Source organism: Panthera uncia, chromosome C2 (assembly GCF_023721935.1).
Source record: "Panthera uncia isolate 11264 chromosome C2, Puncia_PCG_1.0, whole genome shotgun sequence".
In the NCBI taxonomy this organism is placed as follows: Eukaryota; Metazoa; Chordata; class Mammalia; order Carnivora; family Felidae; genus Panthera; species Panthera uncia.
The window spans coordinates 14,731,622-14,751,189 of record NC_064810.1 but is presented as its reverse complement, the minus strand read 5'-3'; the positions used below and the strand labels follow the sequence as shown (position 1 = coordinate 14,751,189).

The 19,568-nt window shown below is 40.3% G+C and overlaps 1 protein-coding gene across 1 annotated transcript in view; it reads right to left on the bottom strand.

Annotated features, from left to right (window-relative positions):
- The window catches only part of GRIK1 (glutamate ionotropic receptor kainate type subunit 1), a 183,980-nt gene extending 181,464 nt beyond the window's left edge, over positions 1-2,516 (bottom strand). The window contains exon 1 of the mRNA XM_049629154.1: positions 2,385-2,516. Within this exon, the coding sequence (XP_049485111.1) occupies positions 2,385-2,516 (132 nt within the window). The remainder of the gene's footprint in view (positions 1-2,384) is intronic.
- Positions 2,517-19,568: the final 17,052 nt, after the last annotated feature.

Here is a 19,568-nt window from a genome sequence, read left to right as displayed (position 1 = left end):
CAGCCTTCCAGATCTGAGCTGGAAACTCTACCACGGGCTCATGTGGTTCTCAGTACTTTGATTTCAGACCACATTATAGCCTAGACATTCCTAGATCTTCAGCTTGTGAACAACAGTGACACTTCTCAACCTTCGTAATTAAGGGAGCCAATTCCTGGTATTAAATCGCTTTATATTCCTTATAATAAATATCTTCCTACATATCTGTCTCATACAACCTCCCTCCCCCCAAGAATAAATTTATGGAATATTGCTAAATGTTCATAATGTGTTTAAGTACCTGAAAAGTATAATTTCCAGCATGCTCAAAATACTGGCATTTTAAAATAATTATTTCATTCTATTTAACGTGTTCAATAGAATATAAGCACCAAGGCAACTTTACCTCTACATCGACTGTTTAAAAAACATAATAAGTTGTAAATAGTTCTACATGATCACATTTTTCCCCTTCATCTTACTCCACATAATTTTATTCTACAATAATACATTTTTATGGTCTGGAAATGTTTAATGGATAAACTTTCTATAGTTTCTTTAAAAAAATTTTTTAATAATGTTTATTTATTTTTGAGAGAGATGGAGACAGAATGCGAGTGGGTTAGGGGCAGAGAGAGAGGGAGACACAGAATCTGAAGCAGGCTCCAGGCTCCGAGCTGTCAGCACAGAGCCCGACACGGGGCTCGAACTCACGAGCTGTGAGATCATGACCTGAGCTGAAGTCAGACGCTCAACCGACTGAGCCACCCAGGTGCCCCAACTTTTTGTATTTTCTAAAACAAACACACATTGGCACACTGGACGCACATTAATATGTCATATATTTACAGCATGTGTTAATTTGGTGAATATAGCTAATTATAACTAATATATTTTTTAGTAATTTACATAGTCATAATTTTTAAAGTATTTTTTAAGTATTTATTTATTTGAGACCGAGAGACAGGGAGGAGCAGAGAAAGAGAGGGAAAGACAGAATCCCAAGCAGGCTCTGGGCTGTCAGCAAAGAGCCCGACCTGGGGCTGATCTCAGGAACCGTGAAATCACGACCTGAGCGGAAATCAAGAGTTAGACACCTAACCGAATGAGCCGCTCAGGTGCCCCTATATAGTCATAATTTTTATAAATAGAATGTTTGTAATTATAGATCACTAAAATATCTTGTTAATGTAACAGTTATCATAGCAACAATCTTTCATATAGTATTTACTGGATACCATGTACTATTCCTGGTGCTTTTTCTATTTTACCCTAACTAGTCTTTCCAACCACCCTAGCTCAGAAATCTTGTTCACATCAACAAGGGGTGGGAATGGGGAAACTGTCATTACAGCAATGCCATTAGAGCCTTTGAATGCCTTTAGTGTCACAGGCCAAAATCAAACAGTAAGCCATTAAGCGTCTGACTTTCAGGCCATGACCTCATGGTTCGTGAGTTCAAGCCCCACGTCAGGCTCTGCGCTGACAGCTCAGAGGCTGGAGGATGCTTCAAGTTCTGGAACTCCCTCTCTCTCTGTCCCTCCTCCACTCGCACTCTGTCCCTCTCTCTCTCTGTCTCTCTGTCAGTCTCTCTCTCTCAAAAATAAATTAAAAAACATTAAAAAAACCCCCAGCAAGCCATTATCAAAGGGTACAGTGGTCCCCCCATTATCTATGAGGGGTACCATCCAAGACCCCCAGCAGATGCCTAAAACTGCAGGTAGTACCAAACCGCACTTACACGGTTTTTTTTCCCCTGTACCTACATCCCTGTGATAAAGTTTAATATATAAATGAGGCACCGTAAGATATTAACAACAATAACTAAGAGAACAATTGTAACAATATACTGGAATAAAAGTTACGTGAATGTGCTCTCAAAATATCTTACTGCACTGGACTCAATTTTCTTCTTGGGCTAATAGGAGATGATGAAACGCCTGCCTGATGAGAAGAAGTGCCGGGAGTGACCCAGGCACTGTGACCTAGCTAATATTCAATACCCCGGAAGGAGGACCAACTGCTGCCAGACCTTAGTGGGCCACAGGGAACTGAGACCACAGAAAGAAAAACCTCCGGTAAGGGGGGACTGCTGTACCATTAGCTAATTCAGTTAGACCCTCCTCTAATGTTTTGGGAGCAAAATATTTAAAAGCATCTGACCTCGGAAGGGATTTGTGATATCTCAGGACCTTGGAAACCAATCCTGGGGAATCGTTATCCCCTTAGGGCAGAGAGCCAGGAGGTTAGGTGGGTGAGAGGCTGACCTGTCCTTTGTTAAGGGGAGAAGGTCAACCCACCATGGAGATGCCTTGAGGAGATGCCTACATTCTTAGGCAGATGGATTTTAGGAAAGATTACTGGGGAAGCTGAAGATTTAGAAACCAGCTCCTTAAAAATCTTACTAGGCTTGTTTCCCTTGGAAAGGCTTTCTGCATGATCAGGGCCACAAATACTCTAATCCGCAGACCGCTGGTCAGTCCTGATCCCTCACGTGGCCGCTTCAGCGGGGCTCTCTTGCAGGATACACAGGCCATTTTGATATATTAATTTTATGCCAGAAGTTTTCGGAGCTTGCTGGTTGAGTGATCTGTTGGAACATGACCATTTTATTAAACTGTCATATTTTAACTTATCCAACAGTTACTTTTTTGAGTGCAAAATCTCATTTTACATGTTTCCACAGGTAAAATGGTAGAAAAACTGATTGCTATTGTTTCATTTGACAAATTCCTGGATCCTCATATATTCTCTTGCGTTTGCCCGTCACCAGTAGATGAATTGTTATCACTTCTCAGGCCTTTGCTGTGGGAAGGAAACAGAGTCCTTCTAAAAGCTCTGCATGATGTTTGTGAATATTTAATCATGGGGGTGGTACAATGGCCTCATTTACAGCGATATGTCAAAATTAATTTCATGGTATTCTGTCAAAGAAGGAGACTCACCATACGCCCTCCAATAAAAAGAAATGATTTAGAGAAACTCTGACAAGGAATTTACCCAATTCGGCAAAATCTTTGGAGGCAAGTTTCCCTTAAATGAAAATAGAATCATTCGTGCAAACATGATTGAGTTTAATTTATTTCCGTTGTTAAAAAGGAATTTAAAAAGGGGGTTTCTGTCTTCTTACGCTTCCAAATTCACACTGAATATCTTTAGCACAGAGCCTCATGTTTTTATTAGAGCTGCATTAAATGCAAAATTAAGTATGAAGACAGAGGAAAAACAAGAACCTGACAGACATACTTAGAAGGATGTTAAATACTTGGAGACACAGCGGGAATATTCTCCAAGCACAACATCCGTTCCCTGGGACCAGGATGATATTACATATTGGGGAGTCACTGAACACATGTTTAATGACAATTTCAGAGGAAAGCGCCCAGCTCTGCCTGAACACATGGAACTTTAGTTGCCACTGAATAACAAGCCCTACTGCTTGGTTCAATAAACATATGGAATGCAAGAGCATTTTTTAATGAATTTCTTAAGCAAAATTTCACTTTTTGCCGTGTGATGTTTTAAAACTTTTAATAGGGGCAAATGTGTCAGTTTTTGAAGTTGTACCTGGAGGTTTTTTTTACAGGTAGGTTATGATGAAATTCACTGACGTTTTCTTTGGGCATTGTATGTTTTCCATTTTTTTACGAATGGTTATTAAATCCACTTGGAATTGACTTTTTGTGGAGTGAATCCAAGTTTACATTTTTCCAAATAGCTATTCAGTTTTCCCCACACTATTAAAAAGTACGTCTTCTTATCATTGTTTTGAGATGTCACGTTTCTTGCTTCTACCCCGTATGTACTTGAGTCTTTTTCTGGGCATTCTATTTTGTGTCACTGGTATATCTGACTAGTCATGTTCTGCTACCATGAACTATCGTTATAAAGGCATTATGGTATGGTTTCATACCGGGTAGGGTAACATCCATCCTTGCTGTATTTCTTTGCTAAGGAGTTTTTCGTTGTTTCTGCATGTGTCTTTAGGAGGACTTAGGGATAAAGTATTTTAATTTCTGTAACTAACTCTCAAAAGAATATATGCATATGTATGTACACACAGAGGAAGAGAGAACACAAATGCAGCAAAATGGTGTCAACGAAGGATATTTGGGTGTTCTTTACAGGATTATTGAAACTGTTCTGGTGGCCTAAAATTTTTCAGAATCAAATGTTGGGAGAAAATCAAAGAAATAAGTTACAGGAAAACCAAAGTGGTTTCCCTTAACCTTTGGGGGAGTGTGGACAGACATGGGGGTAGGACTGAGGCTTCTCAGTGTGTATTTTGAAATGTTTCATTTTAAAGAAATCTAAGTACATTAGTGATTCAAAGTAAAGCACAAATAAAATCTAAGTTAAAAGAATTCCCTCCAATACGGGACTGTGAAATGGATTTCAAACTACATGAGCATTTAGCACTGGGAAATTTCAACAGCATCCTAGAATTGTTAAGAATGGATTGGCCGATGAAGCTCCTCCTGGTGGTCTGGCTTGCTCTGGCACATGAGACCACTGCTTGAGAGGGGCCAGGAACAGGATGGCATCCCACTTCCAGCAGAGGCATGCCCAGAAATCTCAGGTCCTTGTGACCTAGACACTGTCATGCCAACTTCTCTTCCTACTCTCTTCCTCTCTCTCTGGGCATTTCTGCGTTTATCAAAGGTCATAGGCAAGGACTGTCACTGGGTTGGAGCTTGATGTTGCATGTGTCTGCATATTTCTGACACCAGTTTCCCCCTCTCTCTGTCCATCCTTTCAGGTGGGAATGCCAGAAAGGGAGCAATAAATCCTACCCAGGTTGGCACCCTTGCCCTCTCCTGCCTCCAGGGCTTTCTTTCCCTCTGGAATACCATTCTCTTACTTCTTACCCTTCATCTGGCTACCATAGTCCTTAAGCCTCAGTATAGACTTTACTTGTTCTGAAAATTTTGTCTATAGTTTTTAACATGATGTTAAGTGTTCCGCTGACCTGTTTCCATAATCCCTTGAATAACCTGAACAAAGGACATTTCATGGCGTGTTGTAATTACCTAATGATAACTAACACGTACTGAGTATGTTCTCAGTTCAAAAATACCATTTGATCGATCACATTTAGCTCATGGGGCAGGAGATGGTTCGACCGCTATTTTATTTTATTTTTTAAATTAATTGATTTTTATTTAAATTTTAGTTAACATGCAGTGCAATATTGGTTTCAAGAGTAGAATTCAGTGATTCATCACTTACATACAACACTGAGTGCTCATCACAAGTGCCCTCCTTAGTAGCCATCACCCATCTAGCCCATCTCCCACCCACATCCCTCCATCAACCCTTCAGTTTCTTCTCTGTCATTAAGAGTCTCTTGTGGTTTGTTTCCCTCTCTGCTCTCCCCACCCCTTCCAATATGTTCTTCCCATGTATTTTGTTTCTAAAATTCCACATATTAGTGAAATCACATGGTGTCTGTTTTTCTCCGATTGACTTATTTCCCTTAGCATAATACATTCTAGCTCCATCCACATCATTGCAAATGACAAGATTTCATTCATACCAGAGCTTTTTTATCTGTTCATCCGTTAATGGACATTTGGGCTCTCTCCATAGTTTGACTATTGGGAAAACTGTAGAACACTCATGAAATAAATTGAAGCAGACACAAAGAAATGGAAAAGTATTCCATGGTTATGGATTGGAAGAATAGACACTGTTAAAATGTCTATACTACCCAAAGCAATCTACACATTTAATGCAATCTCTGTCAAAATACCACCAGCATTTTTCACAGAGCTAGAGCAAACAATCCTAAAATTTGTATGAACCACAAAAGACCCTGAATATCCACAGTAATCTTGAAAAAGAAAAGCACAGCTGGAGGCATCACAATTCCAGACTTGAATCTATATTACAAAGCTGTAGGCATCAAGACAGTATGACACTGGCATGAAAACAGACACAGGTCAATGGAATAGAATAGAGAATCCAGAAAGAGACCCACAGATAAATGGCTAACTAATCTTCAACAAAGCAGGAAAGAGCATCCAATGGAAAAAAGACAATCTCTTTAGCAAATAGTACTGGGAGAACTGGACAGCAACATGTGGAAGAATGAAACTGGGCCACTTTCTTACAGCATACACAAGAACAAATTCAAAACGGATGAAGGACCTAAGTGTAAGACAGGAAATCATCAAAATCCTACAGGAGAAAATAGGCAGCAACCTCTTTGACCTCAGCTGTAGCATCTTCTTACTCAACATGTCTCCGGAGGCAAGGGAAACAAATGTAACATGAACTATTGGGACCTCATCAAGATAAAAAGCTCTGCACGGCAAAGGAAACAATCAACAAAACTAAAAGGCAGTCTGTGGAATAGGAGAAGATATCTACAAATAACATATCTGATAAAGGTTTAGTACCCAAAATCTATAAACTTACCAAACTCAACACCAAAAATCAAATAACCCAGTTATGAAATGGGCAGAAGTCGTGGATAGACACTTTTCCAAAGAAGACATCTAGATGGCTGACACATACACGAGAAGATGCTCAACATCACTCATCGTCAGGGAAATACAAATCAAAACCAAGATGAGATACCACCTCATATCCATCAGAATGGCTAAAATTAATAACACAAGAAAAAAACAGCTATTGGTGAGAATGCAGAGAAAGGGGAACCCTCTTGGGTTCCCACCCTGTTGGTGGGAATGCAAACTGGTGTAGCCGCTCTGGTGCAGCCATTCTGGAGAACAGTATGGAGGTTCCTCGGAAAAGTAAAAATAGAACTACCCTATGACCCAGCAATTGCATTATTAGATATTTACTCAAAGGATACAAAAATACAGATCCAACCGCTATTTTAGAAAAGAAGGAAGTGGGCTTAGAAAAATTTCATCACTTGTCACAACAGGCAAACATCAAAATGGCCCGCAATGACCCCGACCTCCTGGTATCGATAGTCTTAGGTGATCCCTTCCCCTTCAATATGGACTGGACCTAACAGGTCATTTCTGGCAAATGTAATACAGAAAACAGTGATGAGATGTTACTTTCACAATTTGGTTATAAAAGACTGTGATGTCGATCTTGCTCGCAGATTCTCTTTATTGCCTTTTTGGACTTTACTCTTTGATGGAGTAAGAGTGTATGTTCAAGAAGTCCATATGGCAAGGAGAAGAGAGTGGCTTCCAGAAAACTGCAGCTGAGGCCCTCAGTCCAATAACCCTTAAGGGATGAAATCCTTCCAACAACTGAATGAATAAACTTGGGAGAACATCCTTCCAGAGTTGAAATTACAGATGAGATCACAGTTCTGGATTTGACTGCAATCTTGTGAAAAACCCTGACGCAAGGGCCCTGTTAAGCTGTGCCCAGATTCCTGATTCACAGAAACTATGATAATAAATTTGTGCTGTCTTAAACTGCTAAGTTTGGGGGGAAATAGATAACTACAGATTTTTATTAGTTGACAACTTATACACTTAAGTCCCCCAGATAGAAACGGTGAGTATAGGGTTAAAACCTGGGTGTTCTGACTCTCTCTAATGAATCCTTATGTCATACTACCTGGTAACTTACCAACTATTTCTTCTTCATATCAACACTTTCTGACTTTTATTCCTAGCATTTAGTCCTGAGTCTGGTATTTTGTGTGTCCTCAATAACTATGGAATGGAAAACAAAACTTCGTACGGCGAATTAGCCAGTGAAAGGAAAATTTTCTCAACTTCATGTTTCTTAAATTTAGATAAGGAAAAAAGATACACATAAAAAAATGCTTTGGAACTGTTACACATGTCTGCATGCTCATTGTAACATCAGCAATATCAATTTTAACATCTTTCTACCCCAGAGTATGGATCAGGGAACACAAATGGGCCCTAATTGGAGGTTAATCGCTCTATCAAATGTTTTTGAACACCTTTTGTATTTCTACCTCTGTGCCAAGCCCTTGGGATACAAACTTGGATAGAACAGTGTAGGGGGCAAGACCAAGTGCAAATAATGACATTATGGTCTGACCTGATAAGTGATTGAATCAAGACTTGAACAAATAACTATGGAACAGACAATAAACCGAGAATCAAGAGGGGTGACCTTCCCACGGTGGTGTCTCTTTCTTTTTTACTATTGTTCTCTGTCTACAAACACACACACTTCTAGATAGAGTTTTTGCTAATTCAGAAAATCATAAATGTTTATTCAGGAGAGTAAGAATTTTACCAAATGATTTTAATTATAAAGTGATTATGAGAAAACGATCAAGTGAGATAAACTACTTGGCTGATCTGAAGTAGGGCATTATTGATTTTAGTGAATCATATGGCAACAGAGGTTAGAGACTTGACATTAGAGAAGATGATACACAAACTAAAACCAGAAAATTGCCGACTGAGGATGAACAACTGGAGAAGCAATTCAAAGGGTTGTTCTCTTGACGTTCATAGTCACTTCTGGTGGTTTTTACACACACACACACACACACACATACATACACACACACTCATACACACACAAATCCTTTTAAAAAAAGTTTGTTTGTTTTCATTTATTTGTTTATGAGAGACAGAGACAGAGCACAAGTCGGGGAGGGGCAGAGAGAAGAGACACAGAATCCAAAGCAGGCTCCAGGCTCCGGGCTGTCAGCGCAGAGCCCGACATGGGGCTCGAACTCACGAACTGTGAGATCATGACCTGAGCCGAAGTCAGAGGCTTAACCCACTGAGCCACCCAGGCTCCCCCACAAATCATTTTCTTCTACATCAAGATACTGCCAAACAAAACAAGAAGAAAACGTGTGATTTGTAATTAGCCATTTTCTACATACTGTTTAAGTGGAAATCTGTTTTCCAAAGGTTTACTTAGTGAATTTGCATGCTCTACCTCAACAAAGTATTTTGTAATGGTGCTTCTTGTCATCCTAGTGAGATACCATAAGATATCTCCGACCAAGTTGGAAATAATAGAAATAAAATTGCTCCTTGAGAGTTAAACTATAAGTGAAACAGATAATAAATAAAAGTAGAGAATCACAGTTATTTTATTTGGACAAAAGAGTTCCCAGTGTGGCAAGCCTTGATTGTCGGCCCGCCTGGATGTGTTAGTATTAAGGAAGACTATGTTCACAACAGATGGTGGTATAGCCATGGGAAGATAAAGGAACACACAAAATCCCAGAAGCAATGTTGGCCATGCTATTTAAGTATTGTTCTAGCCAATGAGCAAAGGTATTTCTGTGAGTTGGATGTATCCAGCTTTTATTGGATTAATCACCCCAATTCTTGCTGTGTCCTCTTTTCATGTTCAGCAAGGAAATTTCCAATTGCTATCTGACTTCCTGCATGGGTCAGTGTTAATGAGGCAGACCCTGAGAAGAAGGGAAGGAAGAAATAAATTATCAGTAGGTTGAGCAAAAAGTTGGAAAGTATGAGCAGTGATTGTAGACAGTTTCAGTAGCTCTCAGAGGAAATATTCTTTGACTTATTGCTAATCTTTTTAAATTCTGCACATTGGACGAACTCTTTTCACCACCAGAATTTAAGCATGCTTAATCCTCTCTCCTTTCAAACAACAAAATGAAATAGACACCCAGCCACCACTTTTCCAATATTATCTGAATCCCAGAAAATATTGTGGAATCAAGCTATATGTTTATTAACTTTATCCACTCAACTTGGGTTTATTTACGTATTATTTCTTGCTAGCACGGAGAAAAGTCTTGTTTGAATTTCCCAATAGGAGTTGAGTTATACTATGCAGATCAAAGGAGGGGTTGTTTGTCTAAGCTCGTCCAAATTTAAATTTTAAAGAGCTTAATTAAAGAGTCCCTCAAGGAGAAGGTCAAAGTCCTTGGCAAAACTTCAGGGGAAGGAGAGTCACGGGGACAGGTCCACAGCACCACGCTGCCACCGTGTGTCATCAGGAAAGCGCCCCTTCTCACCACCTTTGCCAATCTGCACCTTCCCTGTTGGATTTTAGAGTTTGGAAACTTTTTGAGCAACTTAAGAAAGCATAAGATCCAGAGTTCCCAGTTACCCGAGTGGATGACTGTTTTTATTTTCATAAATTTGGCCATTGACACAGCAACTTGGGGAGCTTTGCAAAGTTTTACATTTAGTGATTAAAAAAAAAATTTTTTTTTACATTTATTTATTTTTGAGAGACAGAGAGAGACAGAGCACAAGTGGGGGAGGGGCAGAGAGAGAAGGAGACACAGAAGCCGAAGCAGGCTCCAGGCTCTGAGCTGTCAGCCCAGAGCCCAACGCGGGGCTCAAACTCACAAACCATGAGATCATCACCTGAGCTGAAGTCGGACGCTTAACCAACTGAGCCACCCAGGCGCCCCTACATTTAGTGATTTTAATGATGCCAACTCTTCTAGGCAGAGTGGTGTCAGCGCTTGTAATCAAAAAAGAATCCATCTGCTACCAAATCCAAATTTCAAAAATCAGGTAAGATTGCATGTTGTGGGCTTCCAAAGAAACTTGCACACGGAAGCATGTGAAGGGCTGAAGCGACCAACAAAGTGATTGCTCCTTCCTTTGCTGTAAACGTGAAAGTGAGAAGCAGCAAAGAACGATCAACAAGTGAACACCCTTTTCATATTTCTTGTGACAGCTACCTGGAACGGGCAGGGAAGAAAAATGCAGATAAGAAAATTAAAACCACAGTCTCCTGGGGGCCAACGACAGCCTTCTGATCCTAATTTGATCTGGAGTTAGGAGTGCAGGGGAGTTCTGTAACAGTTTCTTCTGCATGGCGAAGAGCTCCGATTTTTCCGCAACAGTATCTCCCTGGAAGCTGCACAAAGCCCCCTTTGATTGCCTGTGATCAAAGCCATGCAGGCACTTCGGCAATATCTGAGCTTCAGAAAGCCAGGAAAATCAGAATGTTGAGAGTATATTAATAATTCCTAAGCACATTTTGAAGGTGAGTGGTACTTCTGAGGAAACTTCATCATGACTAAAAATGATTTGTTTCTGCCCTTCATGCTGCACACCTGGGGAAAAAAGTTAGCCTTAATGCTCCGATTAGTAAGTTGCATGTCATGGTGGATGTTGAACAATATGGTCAGTTGTTCTACTCAAAATTTATGCAGCTGATCATACAGAGCCAGAGAGGAGTCGGTGATGGAGTCTCTCAGATGTTCAGACATCTTAATATGAATTAGTATGCAGCAGCTGACCAACGAGAGTTTGTATTTTTTAAAAAGGCAGCAAGCTAAATAAATAAATAATTGGTATGTGTGGGGAGAGAAACGTATTTTAAAGTCAGAGAACCTGCTTATGTATGGCAACCGTGCAATTTATTATTTGTGTATTTCACTGAATTATTTAACTTCTCTGAGTTTCAATTCCTTATCGGTAAAATAAAACCTAATCCGTAAGGTTGCAATAAAGTTAAAAAGGTGAAACATTTAGGAAACGTATACATTTCCACTTACCACATAAAGTACGTAATGTGACTTGTGAAGTTTTTTTTAATCATTTTTACTATTTATTTATGTTTATTTAGCCTTTTCATGAATATCAGTAGTAGAGGCAGTAGAGGGGTATTAGTGGAAGTGGTTGTGGTGATAAGAGCTACAAAATTATTTTGTAGTCATGTAATTTCATAAATAGTGAAGAATTGGTAGAGGAACTAACTGGGGAGAAGATAGGGATTTTCTGGTACAATTAAAATATGTATGACCATTCTTAGTAGAATGGATGAACTAGTCGCCCAGAGTATTTTTTAATTCCTTTCTCCTTCCCTCTCTCCCCCATTTTTCCTTCCTTCCTACTTTTCCTCGCTCTGCTCCTGCCTCCCTTCTCCCTTCTTTCCTTCTTTTCTTCATTCTTTCTGGACCCACTCTGCATTGACAAACTCCAACCTCTAGGGCAGTCGAAAGAAATGATAAGCCAACCACACAGTAGAGGTGTCACTGTGGAGCGCAACTGTATCAACGGTGACCTCAGGAGGCACCTACTGAGGATGAAGGAAGTAATTATTTTCTCTGGGATTATGAAGTCTTGAGGCTCATACTCGGGGCACTTGCAGGGGTGTATAGACAAAATGTGCCCCCAGACTTGTCCTGGGCCATTGCTTGCTGAAGCAAATATTCTTCTAAACGTAGAACCCTGGACAATATGGTCCAAATTCTCCCAGTTTTTCTTACCAGAGTAGGTGGTGAGAGAGCAGAAAGAAAGAATGCGAGGAGCAAAAATTGGAGGCTGTTGGAAAGTCAAGGTCTTACAGCATCTCAGAAGGAGACGGAAACCTTGTGTTAGTGACACAGATTTCAAATAAGATAAGTTTAGTAAGAAAGCTTCCTCTTACTCCCCCACCCTAAACTTGGCCTTTTTCACATCACCAATTCTTATACCACCTATCTCTCATTCAGTAATCAGAACCAAGATGGTGACACTGGACCTGTCTTCCAGCTCACCTCTCTCAAGTTGCCTCTAGGAACCACTTTCCCCCTCAAAATTGCTCTTGAGGCTGAAGGTTTATCAGAACTTTATCTCTGTCATCTGGAGTAGGGAATGAATATTTGTTATTATTTCTCAGTAATGTCATTTCTCAGTAATGTCCTGGGTCACTTGAGAATTCTCAACGGTATGCCCTAGATGCCTTTATTTCTTCCAGTCACAGAGCAGCTCTGCGAATGCTTCAGTCTAACCCACCCTGTCAACCTGTTTTGTCCAGGAAGGTTTTTACCACAGTGAGAGGGAATCTCTGGGTATAACCTGATGGGTACTGGTGCATCCTGATTTTTGCATAGGCTACACACAATCTGACCAGTTTATTTACTGACATTTTTCCCCTGAGTTTATTTATTTATTGAGAGAGAGAAAGAGAGAGAGAGAGAGAGAGGCAGGAGAGAAAGCCGGGGAGGGGCAGAGAGAGAGGGAGAGAGAATCCCAGAGAGGCTCCAAGCTGTCAGTGTGGAGCCCAGTGAAGGCTCGAACCCACAGTCTGTGAGATCATGACCTGAGCTAAAACTAAGAAATGGACACTAAGCCTGACTAAGCTACCCAGGCACCCTTATTTAGTGACCTTTTAATGAGCATATGCCTTATAACTATTCTCATTACTTCCCAAGTTTTCACTGAAAGAACCAGCTGCCTTCCCTACCTGTTGGCAACACACTCACAGAGTTAACGAGCACAGGTGCACATGGCAATGGACTTCACCATTTTATTTGCTTCCAAATATGGCTGCTGTATATTGTCTCGGTTATAGAAAATCAAAATTAAAATGGTAAGTCTTTATAGCATTGGCAAGAGACAATAACCACTACAGCTAGGGCTTTTCTGAGAAATCCATCATGACTCCAAGGTCTCTTTAGGTTAAAGAAGATGTTGATTTTTCTCAATCACGGCCTTCATTTGTTCCAACCCAAATTCGGTTCTGTTAGCATCTATTCAAACACCAATTCTTATCACATTTTTTTTCAAGTTTATTTATTTATTTTGAGAATGAAGGAAGCTGCAGAGAGAGGAGAGAGTGAATCCCAAGCAGTCTCTGAACCATCAGCACAGAGCCTGACATGGGGTTTGAACTCAAGAATCATGAGATGATGACCTGAGCCAAAGTCAAGAGTCAGATGCATAACGGATTGAGTTACCTGGGTACCCCTCTCACCACTTTTTAAAAACATTCTTCTGGCTTTGTTTTCAGACTGATTTTTTTTTAACTTTTCTTTGACTGCATTGATGTCACAATTGGATTTCAATTACCAAGGATCCTGGTCCAGAAATGTTCAGTTCTTCCCTAATAAATTAGATAGGTTCATTGTAGCAGAACTTTTCTTGCAGGGACATTTGACTTTATTATCTTCTTGATCTCTTTGGGCTTTTAATTTTTCAGTAAATTGTGATCTGGTAACTTCCATGAGACAAGGTCGGGGCTACAGAGAGCTGTTACTTTGCTTTCATTAGTGTATGTCTGAACATTTGACCTGGAATCATATCCTTTTCCATTAGTTTTTCCCATTTGGTCATTTTACCCCTAATTTAACTCTTTATAAGAATAAACAACTTTATTTTGTTGAGGTAGATAATCAGGAAATTGTGCTTTGTGGTTATATGTCGTGAGCCCAAAGAACATGTGAGAACTTATTGAAGAGAAAATCTGTTCCTTGTCTTCAAGAAGCTTACCATTGCCTAAAAAAAAGAGCTTAAAAATAATTGTACAAAGCAAAGTCAAAGAAAAATCATATGTGTGTCATGCATCTGTTACTGAACAGTAACAGGGAAGGACATTTCTTAAAGGATTGGAAAAGGTGGGGAGCAGAGGACTGTGCACAAGGGCGGTCAGACAAGTTCATATTTCGTACGACAGTCTGCTCTCGTTCCTGTGTGGAGAGCTTGAAATATAGTGTGCAGAACATGCTATCTTCTTGTTAGAGGATAACATGATAGAGGCAAGAGCTCTGTCTGTGGTGAGTGTGTGTGTGTGTGTGTGTGTGTGTGTGTGTGTTGTAGGCTTTATGCATTTACAAGCTCTCTTTCATTCATTCTTATTGGAAAAGAATAGTGCCCCAGAGTATAAGCTAATAACAGTTCCATAATATAAATTGTCTAGTGCAATGTAAGAAATGAATATCATTTTCTCCATTAATGATAACATATACTTTGATTAAAACAAATTCTTCATCTGCATTACACAAATAGTTAAGAGGTAATTAATGGGAAGATTTTTTTTTACTCCCAGGAAAATCAATTGTATATTTGGCTAGCTCAGCTTCCTGTCAAGAAGATGTCTTAACTCTCCAAGCACAAAATGTCTTACAGGCAAACAGTACGCTCATGACATGAAAACTACGCTGGCGTCCACATGGGTCCCTCCACAGACAGTAGGCCAGCTTAGCAAAGGCCTCTGGTATAGACAAACTTTTCATTACTGTCAATTACCGTAATATTGTCCCTAAAAAAACCACAGAGTATTTTACCAAGTCCCAAATAGCTTCAGGGCAGGAAAGCAAAGTGGGAATAAAGAATAGAAAACAAATCACTCACTCTGTTCGAGAGTATAAAAACATATGTCGGCAGGCTGTTTTTTAAACAAGTGCCTTTAAAAGTAACTCCTTTGTTTTACTAAACAAAATAGAAACTTTTGATTTCGTGTACAGGTGTGGAAAAGTTTGTAGGTGAGCAGTATGAAGAATGGGGCAAAATTCTGTGTGCTGAATGGATAATTAGGTAACTTGTACACGAGCACAGATGCGTATAGATGTAGTATCGTACGTACATTGAGTAAAATCCACCCGGATCTGGACATATATAAAATCTAAATAAACCATAAAAAGAGGTTCAGATCCTTCTTCTCAAGAAGGAAAAGCCCTTCAGAGTCAGTTACACTTTGCGGGATAAGCTGACTCATTACCACAACTGTAGGATGCAGACAAATATTAGGTCTTCAGATCCTGGCTCTGATATGGTGACATCTCTGTGTGCAAATTTGTCTACATAGTAAAATATTCAGAATAAATCATCTCTCCTGTGTACTTATATGCCAATCAATTATGCAGACATACGAAAGCTCTTACAAATGGACTTTGTTCACATGGATTACTCCATATCAATGAATTGAAACAGAGAAGTGGATAGCCCATTCAATGGAAAAGTCCAAAGTAACTGATGTGTGGCTTTGTAATGTACCTAGACAGAGATGATCAGACATTTGCATCATGCCTACTGAAAGACACTAAGGTCTCAGGTAGGAGACCAAGATTGTAGAAGAAAAACCTCAACTTCCTATATAAAATGTATGTAAAATAGATTTGATTTGATTTTTAATTTTTTTAAGTTTTATTTATTTGAGAAAGAGAAAGAGCAGGGAAGAGGGGCAGAGGGAGGGAGGGAGAGAGAGAGAGAGAGAGAGAGAGAGAGAGAGAGAATCCTAGGCAGGATCCATGCTCAGTGCAGAGCCTGATGTGGGGCTTGAGCCCATGACCCTGGGATCATGACCTGAGCTGAAATCAAGAGCTCGAGACTGAGCCACCCAGGTGCTCCTGTAAAATAGATTTTAGAACCAATTCTAAATTGGCAATATTTGAAAGCTTGATTACTACTGTTTGGTCTAGTTACACAATCTTTCAGATCCCAGAACCATAGTTTTCCCACTTGCGAAACTGGGATAATTCCAAAACTGAGATTTCTGGGAGGAGCAAAGACAAAAGCACATGCCTGCCCCGGAGTAGTGTGAAGTCACTTTTATATGTCAACTTGGCTAGGTTATTCAACTATTCAATCAGCTATTCAATCAAGTACAAACCTAAGTGTTGCTATAAACGTACTCTGTGGACATTTAGCATCTACAGTCATAATAAGTAAAGGAGGTTATCTTCCATAACCTGGGTAGAGACTGACTCAATCAGTTGAAAAGATTTAAGAACAGAACTGAGGTTTCCCTGAGGAAGCAGAAATTCTGACCATAGATTCAGTGCCAGTCCCTGCTGGAGTTTCCATCCTAAGTTTCTCTGTCTCTGTCCCTGTCTCTGTCCCAGCCTGCCTAGGATTCTCTCTCTCTCTCTCTCTCTCTCTCCCTCTGCCCCTCTCCCCTGCTCTTTTTTTGATCTATCTACCATCTATATTTATTACGGTTCTTTCATAGACTCCTGACTGATACAAATAGGAACCCCTAAATGTTACTTCTAATTCAAATATGACGGTATGTATTTGAAGATATAAGTCCTATATTTCTATCACACTATAGTGGTGTGATAAAAGTAAATATATATTTTTTTCTTCTTGCCTTACTTTCTGCTCACCTTACTATATTACATTAGAGGAGAATGGAACTGTTCCTTGAAGTTCTCTCCAAGTCCTTTTCTCTTAGTGCATAGTTAGCATGGATTCACTGGTTTAAAAAATAATCATCATGTAGTCAGGCAGCCTGGCTTTGAGGGGATCAGGAGCAAGGAAGTTTGATTTCCCTGACTGAGAAGGAGAAAGGAGGATCTGAGTGGTAAGAATATCAGCATCCATGCCAACATAGAAGACCATTTACCATGTGCCAGCTGCTATTCTTAATAGTTAGTGAACAGACATTCACTTACAGGATGTAAGTACCACTATAGTTCCCATGTTCTAGGTGAGGGTTGGGGGCACAAGTTTAAGTTACTTGTTCTGGAATGTGGTGGAGCCACAGAAGTCATGGCAAGAACACGGCTCCACAGAGCAATAAGGCTGTAGAGTAGAAGCCTCACTTTCAGTGTCTCCTTATGTAGAAAGATGGGAGATGGGCAGACTCCCTGGGCTGAACAGCACAAGCCCCTAGCGCGTGGAGCATTTATGGCTTCTGTTGTGGAAGGAGAACTAGAGGAGAGAGAGCAAAAGAAAAGGGTGAGCCAAGGGAGAGGAATGCTGAACACAGAAGAGCTTGGCTACGCCCCCACACAGGGACCCTGTCTTGGTTTTTCTGGGTCTCAAGAATTTAGCTCCATGCCTAGAGAGTAGCGTATTCTCAAAATACCTGCCATGAATTGAATAGAAAGGTGAGGACAGCATTTTACCAAGACCTGGCCTACAGATTAAGACTGGAAGAGAAATGCAAAGCAAATCCTCCCCAACTGTTCGTGTAATTGAGGGCACGGTTATTTAAGGTTGTCCGATCTATAAAAAACCTCTCAAAGATCTCAGGCATTTTTTTGAATTCTTTAAGGAGAGCTCTCAAAAAACATTTCAGGAGAATCTGATGATGGAGATGAGATATTTGAAACAAATGAGAAGATCTGATCCTATTCGTACTCTTCGGTTTGCTGCTTGAAATCCAACCCAGTGACCCAAATGTATTCCACCCAGGGACAGTTCTCATATCATATTTCAAAGGGGTTGGGGGTCTTCGCCAAATGCCCATCACAGAAATTGCTTTGATCGGTCAATCTCTGCGGAGGAAAGGGGGGAACTCAAAAGTCAGTGTGGAAGCTTTCCTTTCATTTCTCAGGTTAACTACTTTGGTAAACAGCATTAACTCTTCCAACACTGTGCCAATATTGTGATGGGTAAGCTAAAGATGTGAGTGTATCAATTAACCAAATTGCCCTACTTCTGGGAATAAAAGGTGCTTGCCTTTCTAAATCTGCCAAGTTAACACAATGTCTTAAATACAGAAAATTTGAAACATAAACAGTCACTACCTCTGTGACACTGATGTTTTTCCTGGAATATTCTTGTTTAAAAGATTGCTAGCATGAAAAGAGCATCTTTTTGCCCCCCCCCTTAAGTTCTTCCTCAAGGGAATCAATCAACAACAATGTGTTGAGTATCTTGATAGCAGATAATCATTCTTTCAGAAGGTGTAACTCTGACTAGGGTTTCTCAACCTTGGCTCTAGCGATCTTGGCCTGAATAATTCTGTGTCGAGGGAGTGGTCCTCGGTTTTGGATGTTTAGCAGCATTCCTGACCTCTACCCATTAATGCCAATAGCACTCTTCCCCCAGTGGTTACCATTAAAAATGTCTTCAGATATTGCCATATACCTCTAAGGGGGAAGAAATCACTCCCAATTGAGAAACACTGCTTTAAATCCATGGAGTAGTTGTATGTCACAGTGTAGGCCATCTGTGACAAGCATTCCCAGATCTTAGTGGCTTGGGACTGTAAAAATTTATTTATCTTTTGCTGTTATCAGAGTACAGTCTGGGTCATTATGTTGGGAAAAGGCCACATGTTCCAGGTTAGGGACTCCTGTCTTCCAGTTGCTGAGATCACATTTCACTTGGCCAGAATTTAATCATGAGGACCCATCTAAGTGCCATGAAGGCTGGGAAGCATAGTCTAGTTTCGTGCCAAAGCAGGAAAGTAAAAAGGTTGGGTGAATAATAGCCATTCTCTGCCAGACAGATTATAATAAGATAAAACCAAATCATGACAAACAGATCAATGTGATGGGATTGGAAGGGACCCTCATAAAACATCATCAGAATGGTTTACTTCCAATTAAGGAAGCCAGTGTATAGGGTTATTGGGTTCTCAAACACCACATAAAGATAGGAATGGGCAACCCCAAAGGCAGAGGCTCTGCTGAGGTCTTTAGTGAGGGTTTGCAGGGAGGACGTGAAGACTTTTCTTGTCCCATGTTCTCTGGATCTTTCAAGCCCGTCCGAGATCTGTCAGGGTTATACCAAAAGGGGTGCCTCTGATCTGCTATCTCTGGGTTCACATGAAACTCAGGGAAACAGGAAACAGGAACAAAATAAACCCGTGGCTCCAATTCAGGGAAGTCAGCTAGGATGGCTGTTTCACACCAGTGCTGGGAAGGTGGTGAATGAGCGCAGATTCAGATTCTGGCTTCGGAAGCAGCTGTCCATGAGACCTTCAGAAGTCTTCAGTTAAAAACAGCCTCAGTTTTTTGATTTGTAAAAGGACAATGCTATGCTTTCAAGATGGTTCTTAAGATTAGTTGAACAAATGCATATAAAACACCTAGTGAATGTAGAGCCTGGCACATCATTTTTTTCAATTTACTTCTTGCTTCCCTGGAACCATAGGTTATACTACCTGCAGGTTGACAGACACACAGACATCATCAGAAAGAGAAGGAAGCAGAGGGAAGCCAGAGTCAGGAACCAGAACAAAGGAAGTGAATAGAAACAGACTTGGAGACTTCAGCACAG